This window comes from Colobus angolensis, unplaced genomic scaffold (assembly GCF_000951035.1).
Source record: "Colobus angolensis palliatus isolate OR3802 unplaced genomic scaffold, Cang.pa_1.0 Scaffold187, whole genome shotgun sequence".
NCBI classification, from domain to species: Eukaryota; Metazoa; Chordata; class Mammalia; order Primates; family Cercopithecidae; genus Colobus; species Colobus angolensis.
This window is the reverse complement of record NW_012115010.1, coordinates 163,457-171,896: the sequence shown is the minus strand read 5'-3', so window position 1 is coordinate 171,896 and position 8,440 is coordinate 163,457. Positions and strand designations below refer to the sequence as shown.

The following is an 8,440-nucleotide window of genomic DNA, read 5'->3' as shown; positions in this document are numbered from 1 at the left end:
AAAAAAAAAAAAAAAAAAAAAAAATCATCATAAATTTAAAAAAAAGTAAGTCAAAAAAAAAAAAAGAAAAATGAGTTAAGTTCCAAAATAGACAACACAATATAATGTTCAGGAATAGATATGTAGATGGTAAAACTAAAGAAAAGCAAGGGAGTAATTAACACAAATATGGGATGGTGGTTACTCCTAGGAGGAAGAAAGAAGATCTAAGCAGGGGGGAGCACGTAAGGGCTTCAGAAGTGCTTGTAAAATTCCACTTCTTAAGCTGCGTGGTGAGCACGTCGGCGCTCACTTACTATTATAATATAAATTATAGAATTCTATTATAAGACTTCATAATTTCAAAAAAGTCATTATGGGCTGAGTTAAAAGTTGTTTCCAGGGCAACTCAGAGGTAATCTAGGTGGATCCAGGATTTTCAGAATAATTACTAAGAATATGAGATCAAATTTACACCCAAAAATACAATTATAACGTTTTATAACTCGAAAACTTTTTTTTTTCCAGATAGAGTCTCGCTCTGTCACTCAGGCTGGAGTGCAGTGGCATGATCTCAGCTCACTGCCATGATCTCAGCTCACTGCAACCTCCATCTCCTGGGTTCAAGCAATTCTCCTGCCTCAGACTCCTGAGTAGCTGGGACTACAGGCGTGCACCACTACACCCAGCTAATCTTTGTATTTTTTTAGTAGGGACAGGGTTTCACCACCTTGGCCAGGCTGACCTGGCCTCAGGTGATCTGCTGGCCTCGATCTCCCAAAGTGCTGGCATTACAGGCATGAGCCACTACGCCTGGCCGAGAGATTATTACAAGCAACAAGTATAATAATACATAAGTACTTGTCAGAAAAATGAACTTCTTGCTTCCATCATGGTGAGATCCTTTTTTTTTGAGAGATGAGTAGTGAGATCCAAAGAACAAGTGATTAATAAATAGCTACTGGGTTAAACTACAAGCAAATCACCCAATCCAATGCCTCAACTTGCCAATTATCCTTCTCAATCCAACTGGACTAGTTACCTTCCTCATCATCCACCTTAGGGAGAATGCCAGTCTCTTCATCAAAGTCTGGAAACTCTTCTTTGGAAAGGACATTGGCAGCAATCATCTAGCCAAAGAAGAGAAGGTAGCATTTGTAACCTGCTAAGATCAAAACTTTTTTTGTTCTTTTGTTTTGTTTTGTTTTTTTGAGACAGGATCTACTCTGTCACCTAGGCTGAAGTGCAGTGACCTGATCAAAGATCACTGCCACCTCAAACTCCTGGGCTCAACCAATCCTCCTACCTCAGCCTCCTGAATAGGTGAGACTACTGGCACACACCATAATACCTAGCTAATTTTTAAATTTTTTCTAGAAACAGGATCTCACTATTTGTCCAGGCTGGTCTCAAACTCCTGGCCTCAAGTAATCCTCCTGCCTTGGCCTCCCAAAGTGCTGAGATTACATGTGTCAGCCACATGCCCAGCCAAAACTCTTCTTTTCTAGGAGAGCTAATTACAAAGGTTTCATGTAAGAAACCCAGTTTTTTTCTCCTCTGACCCACGATGTCGGGACCTCAAATGTCCTATGTCCCGTTCCAGGGTTGGGGAGGTGGTTCTCCAACATGGTGCTGTAAAGTATAAGCTCAAAAGTATCATCTCCAAGAAGAGTTATCTGCTCTTCCCTTGTTTCCACAGCACTCTGGTACATTTATTATATAATATGTAGGCCAGACATGGCAGCTCATGCCTATAATCTCAACACTTCGGGAGGCTGAGACAAGAGAATCACTTGGAGCCCAGCAGTTTTTTGTTTGTTTGTTTGTTTTTTGAGACGGAGTCTCGCTGTCACCCAGACTGGAGTGCAGTGGCGTGATCTCGGCTCACTGCAGGCTCCGCCTCCCAGGTTCACGCTATTCTCCTGCCTCAACCTCCTGAGTAGCTGGGACTACAGGCACCCACCACTATGCCCAGCTAATTTTTTGTATTTTTAGTAGAGATGGGGTTTCACCGTGTTAGCCAGGATGGTCTCTATCTCCTGACCTCGTGATCCGCCTGCCTTGGCCTCCCAAAGTGCTGGGATTACAGGCATGAGCCACCACGCCCGGCTGAGCCCAGGAGTTTAAGACAAGCCCTGGTAACACGGCAAGACTGTCTCTACAAAAAATTAAAAAATTAGCCAGGCATGGTGGTATGTGCCTGGGGTCTCAGCTAATTGGGAGGCTGAGGTGGGAGGATGGTTTAAGCCTGAAAGGTTGAGGCTGTAGTGAGCTATAGTCATGCCAATGCACTCCAGCCTGGGTGACAGTGCAAGCAAGAACTTGTCTCAAAAATAAAGGAAAAAATACGTAACCCCTCACAATTATTTGTTTAGATCTGTCTCCTCTGCTGGACTCTGAGTTCCTTAAACATAGGAACCATGACATATTTGTCTTTATAGCCCTAGCTCTGCATGGTGCTTGACAAACCACAGTTATGGTAATTAGTGAAGAAAGATGAAAACAATAGGCTGGGCACAGTAGCTCACGCCTGTAATTCTAGCACTTTGGGAGGCAGAGGTGGGAGGATCACCTGAGGTCAGGAGTTCAAGACTAGCCTGGCCAACATGGTAAAACCCCGTCTCTACTAAAAATTCAAAAAAATTAGCCGGCATGGTGGTGGTTGCCTGTAATCCCACCTACCTGGAGGCTGAGGCACAAGATTCGCTTGAACCCAGGAGGCGGAGGTTGCAGTGAGCTGAGATCGCACTACTGTTCTCCAGCCTGGGTGACAGAGTAAGACTCTGTCTCAAAACAAACAAACAAACAAACAAAAAACAATAATGAAGACTTACATAGTAATTACCATATAACAGACACTAACCTAAGAGTTTCACTTTTTTTTTTTTTTTGAGACAGAGTCTTGTTCTGTCACCCAGGTTGGAGTGCAGTGCCATGATCTCAGCTCACTGTAACCTCCGCCTCCCGGGTTCAAGCAATTCTCCTGCCTCAGCATCCTGAGTAGCTGGGATTACAGGTGCGCACCACGATGCCCGCCTAATTTTTTGTAGTTTTAGTGTAGACAGGGTTTCACCACATTGGTCAGGCTGGTCTCGAACTCCTGACAGGTGTTGAGCCACCATGCCCAGCGACTTTCACCTTTATTAACTCATTTAATCCTCACACCACCAATGCTGGTCCTGTTTTATAGATGAGGGTACTGAGGCACGAGGTAGAGTAGCTTAGCTAAGGATTACACGGCTAGTAAGTGGCTGACATGGTTTGGCTATGTCCCCACCCAAATCTCATCTTGAATTTCCACGTGTGTGGGAGGGACCCACTGGAAGGTACCTGTATCATGGAGGCAGCTCTTTCCCACACTGTTGTCATGATAGTAAGTCTCATGAGATCTGATGGTTTTAAAAAGGGGCATTTCCGGCCGGGCGCGGTGGCTCAAGCCTGTAATCCCAGCACTTTGGGAGGCCGAGGTGGGTAGATCATGAGGTCAGGAGATAGAGACCATCCTGGCTAATATGGTGAAACCCCGTCTCTACTAAAAAATACAAAAAACTAGCCGGGCGAGGTGGTGGGCGCCTGTAGTCCCAGCTACTCGGGAGGCTGAGGCAGGAGAATGGCATAAAACCCGGAAGGTGGAGCTTGCAGTGAGCTGAGATCCAGCCACTGCACTCCAGCCTGGGTGACAGAGCGAGACTCCGTCTCGAAAAAAAAAAAAAGGGGGGGGGCATTTCCCTGCACAAACTCTCTTCTCTTGCCTATTGCCATGTGAGATGTGCCTTTTACCTTCCTCCATGATTGTGAGACCTCCCCAGCCATGTGGAATTCTAAGTCCAATAAACCTCTTTCTTTAGTAAATTGCCCAGTCTCAGGTATGTCTTTATCAGCAGCATGAAAACAGACAAATACAGTGGCTAAAAATTATCCCAGGCCATTGTGCTCCAGAGCACACCTCTAAGCACCATGCTACATACTGAATGACTATCTGGCCATGAAAACTAATGGCCCCAACCTGTTTGATCTCCCACTTCTCTGGGTCAGAGATTCGGGTGAGGCGCTTGCGTTCCAGTGAGTCGTCTTCTACTTCAGGGGCACTGACAAGGGACAGGTGAGTGGGTCTATCAGGATTCCGCATTGAGGTCTCCTCATTGGTCTCCCCGACAAGATTTCGCCGTCTATTTGGGTTTAGATCTTCTCCAGACTCTTGATCCACATCCTAAAGCACAAAAACAAGGGGGCCAGCTCACTTGCTGTCCTCTTCCATTCCCTTGGCCATCAGATGTAAGAACAGGCTGACCATCTCACTTACCTTCATGCTCAGGCTGGTCTTGGTCCCAGTGAAGGACAGCACTTTGACTTTGACCCTCTGGCCTTTGCTCACCACATCAGCTACATTGGCCACACGACCCTCCCGCCGGAGCTCAGAGATGTGCACCAAGCCTTCCCATCGCTTCCTGAGGGAGAGTCAGACACATCTGGAACATGCTAAAAAGTACTATCCTCCAACCAGTTTCTACCCTTATTGGAACTAACAAAAGAAAATGGCCTCAAACTCAAGAGAAAAGCACCATGAAGGTGGTCAAACAATAAAATAGTATTATCACTCTCTCCATGGGGAGACATGGGGTGGGGAAGCAAATTCTATCTGTCCCAACAAGCAAAGGACAGATCTCCTGAAGACAGAGAAAGGAATAAATGGCTCTGTAACATTTCAAAAGAGTCAATTTCTAAGAATTGTGTATGGCTGATTTGACTAAAGTGTCATTAATCAAAGTAACTTTTCAGAATGTGAAAATCCTCAGTGATAAAAGAAATTCTGCCCATCACTGGTGTGGATAGAAGAGCACCAGTCATTACCTGAGTCCTTCCAGCTGCACAAAGCAACCAAACTGCATAATGCTGGTAACTTTGCCATTATAAATGTCACCAATGGTGGGCTCTTCTGGAGGAGGGCGGTCCACATGCTTATCCCGCCATCTATCCAGATTCCGCTCTCCATATTTGTCCCGGTCCTTCCGGTCTTTAGGGGGACTCTGACTCCTGCTCCTGGACCGGTATCTAGACTTTGCTTTATTCCTCTCCCGGGTCCTGGAACGTGATCGAGAGCGGGATCGGTGTCTCCGCTTGTGGTCTCTATCTCGGTTTCGTTCCCTATCTCGGTCTCGATCTCGGTCTCGATCTCGGCTCCGACTCCGCTTCTTCTTCTTTGTCCTGTCCCTAACAAATCAATAAGCACCTGTTTTAAAAAAAAACCAATCCAATTTCATCTTTGCATCCCCAAGCACCCAGTACAATGCCATGCACATGGTAGGTGCCCACTAGGTTTTGAGCTGAATTAGTTTCAATAACTATGACATCCCTATAAGCCAATAAAGAACCAAGCCACAAACATATTCAGCCTCTTTCAACCCTGATTTCTATATTCTGAACATCCTAATATTTGCTAGATACACTTAGCAGGAAGCAATGAAAATAGATCCAACAATATGATATATAGACCAGTCCAGATTCTGTAAACTTGCCCAAAATTTTGCTTGGCTGGTCCACAAAATTCAACTGTCACAGTATCCTAAACTTCCAAAGGACAGGACACTAAGGACAAACCGGTGCTCAGTATCTCTCTGCTTCTCCTGGACTGCTGCACTGGGCATTAAAGCTTCGAGTTCTTTCAGGACATCCACAGCAACTTTCACATCATCTTCATCCAACATGGTCTGCAGAGGTAGAGGCCAGCAAAGTTAGAAGAAAGAAAAAAACCACTCAAGAATCAGCTCAGGTACATCTATAAATCACTAACCACTATGTGAGGGAAATGGAAGAGGGGCAGAGATTTCCAGCTTGATTCAAGATAGATGCAGAAGAAATGGAAAGAAGGCTCTTGAGAATCACTGCTACATTTGACTAATCCCCTTTGTCCTTAATACAATTCTATGAAAGGCAGTTAGATATTAATCATCCCTGCCATGAAAGAATGCAAGTGATGATTATATAAAAACAGGTGTTAAAAATTTTAAAAAGCAACTCTCCCTCTGCACTCTCTTCCTCCCTCCCCCTACTCCAGCTTAATGTTTTTCCATAGTCCTTATTGCTATCTGCTATGTTACATACTTATTTGTTTGTTTATTGCCTATCTCCTCCCCACCAGAATGTTTACATGTTTATTTCCTGCTCTGCTCCCTACCCCAAAATTAGGATATAATCTCCAAAGACAGAAATTCTTGTCTGTTCTGTTCCCAGCGGCTACCCAGGTACTTAGAACAGTGTTTGGCATACAATAAGTACTCAATAAATATTTGTTAAAATGGAATTTAAAAATCAAAACACTTTAAAAATTAGACCCTTAACAAGTAACAGAGAAAAAAAAAATCTAATTTCACACATCAGGCATCTGTTCCAGAACCTTATTTCATATTCCTAATCACTACTTCCCCAAATTCCCAATCTCATTTCCCTTGAATATCATTCTCAGAACCCCTTAACATGTTCAATACATAGTACATGCTCAGGGAGTGATCAAACACTTTCTTTTTTTCTTTTCTTTTTTTTTTTTTTGAGACGGAGTCTCGCTGTCACCCAGGCTGGAGTGCAGTGGCCGGATCTTGGCTCACTGCCCTCGCCCGGCTAGTTTTTTTGTATTTTTTAGTAGACACGGGGTTTCACCGTGTTAGCCAGGATGGTCTCGATCTCCTGACCTCGTGATCCACCCACCTCGGCCTCCCAAAGTGTTTCATCGTGTTAGCCAGGATGGTCTCGATCTCCTGACCTCGTGATCCACCCACCTCGGCCTCCCAAAGTGCTGGGATTACAGGCTTGAGCCACCGCGCCCAGGCTGATCAAACACTTCCACTCTTAAAAATAAGTTACAACAAAGGCAAACTTAAAATTAATAAAATTACTAATGAGACAAAGAAAAGGGGTTAGGAATATATATTTATAGTAGACATTCTCAAAATGGTATCAGTACCCGAACAGAAGGGTTGTCCGGTTGGCAAAGGACTGGGAAGAGTTCCTTCAGTTTTTCTTTTTCTGTTTTAGGTTTAGCAACTGGATCTTGTTTCATTAAAGAGCATGAAGGGGTTAAAAAAAAAGATTAATATTATTAATGATTAACAAAATAACTTCAACATTACATTTGTATCAAACCGAAACAGAACATGGCATTTTGCTATATATTAATCGTACCTGTTACTACAAATGTAATTTAATTTTCTAAATACATTGATCACAAACTATCTCAAAATGTAGCAGAGAGAGGAGTGTAGCAATACTCATTTGGTTATGTCTTATCTTTTTAATTTTGTCTTAAGTCTTTGAAACATTTTTTCCCCTTGAAACAGGGGAAAAAAACCTGTCATTCAGGCTGAAGTACAGTGGTGCAACTATGGCTCACTGCAGCTTCACCCTTTTGGACTCAAGCAACACTCCTTCCTTAGCCTCCCAAGTAGCTGGAACTACAGAGGCACGCCATCATGCCTGGCTAATTTTTAAAATTTTTTTGTAGAGATGAGGTCTCTCTATGTTGCCCAGGCTAGTCTAAAACTCCTGAGCTCAAGTGATCCTCCCACCTTGGCCTCCCAGAGTGCTGGGATTCCAGCAGTGAGCCACTACGCCCAGCCCATTTGAAAAATCTTACTGGAACATTTACTTGCTCAGCAACTGCTGAGAGGAAAACGAATGCAATTTACAGGATGTTCAAAATCTACACCATTCTAGAAGCTAAGCTTAGCTGGAAGCTCTGCTTACCTTTGCTAGTGGAAGGCTTCGCTGGAGGCCGCATGGTTTGTATGAGACGCAGCAAGTTACTAATAAGAGAATCCTTTGAAAAGAAACATAGAACAAAAATGGTCAGCTCCTGTACCAGTGCTTAAATACACTTCGAAAAAGGAAAGGGCAAAGAACGTCCTTTAGAGAAGGGTGGTTACGCACTTGAATTTAGCTAATTGGAATAAATGAAACATAGAATATCAACCTGGTGTAGCATGAACCCAGTATAGCAGCTTCAGAGAAAGCTGATACTTAGGACTCTTTGGGGAGAAAAGTTATTAGGCTCCCTGCAACCATTTTATTTCACAAGGTTTAGAACTACCCCCAAAACTCGTTTCCAACTTCCTGACTTACAGAACAAAAATGTAAATACCTACAAAAACTTAATGATGAAAATCCTGCCCTGTTTTCCTAGAGAGGTATGACAGAAAATCTGGTTACATCACCACTACCTAACGGCATGAAAACATCACACACTTAATGCTTATTTAATTGATATGTATAAAATTGTCTCCTTCCTATATCAAACTTCTATATTAAATCCTATCAAAATTTAAATTCAATAGTGACATTAAAACATAAATTATGTAATCCCAGCACTTTGGGCGGTTCAGGCGGGCGGATCACGAGGTCAGGAGATCAAGACCATCCTGGCTAACATGGTGAAACCCCGTCTCTACTAAAAATACAAAAAATTAGCCGG

The 8,440-nt window shown here is 43.4% G+C and overlaps 1 protein-coding gene across 1 annotated transcript in view; it reads right to left on the bottom strand.

The window, feature by feature from the left end:
- DHX8 (DEAH (Asp-Glu-Ala-His) box polypeptide 8) overlaps positions 1–8,440 on the bottom strand; it is a 43,251-nt gene that overhangs the window by 28,850 nt on the left and 5,961 nt on the right. Inside the window, exons 2-8 of the mRNA XM_011940161.1 lie at positions 7,717–7,836; positions 6,938–7,023; positions 5,578–5,687; positions 4,831–5,190; positions 4,283–4,427; positions 3,986–4,189; positions 1,022–1,109 (exon numbers count right to left, since the gene is read on the bottom strand). Of these exons, the coding sequence (XP_011795551.1) occupies positions 1,022–1,109; positions 3,986–4,189; positions 4,283–4,427; positions 4,831–5,190; positions 5,578–5,687; positions 6,938–7,023; positions 7,717–7,836 (1,113 nt within the window). The remainder of the gene's footprint in view (positions 1–1,021; positions 1,110–3,985; positions 4,190–4,282; positions 4,428–4,830; positions 5,191–5,577; positions 5,688–6,937; positions 7,024–7,716; positions 7,837–8,440) is intronic.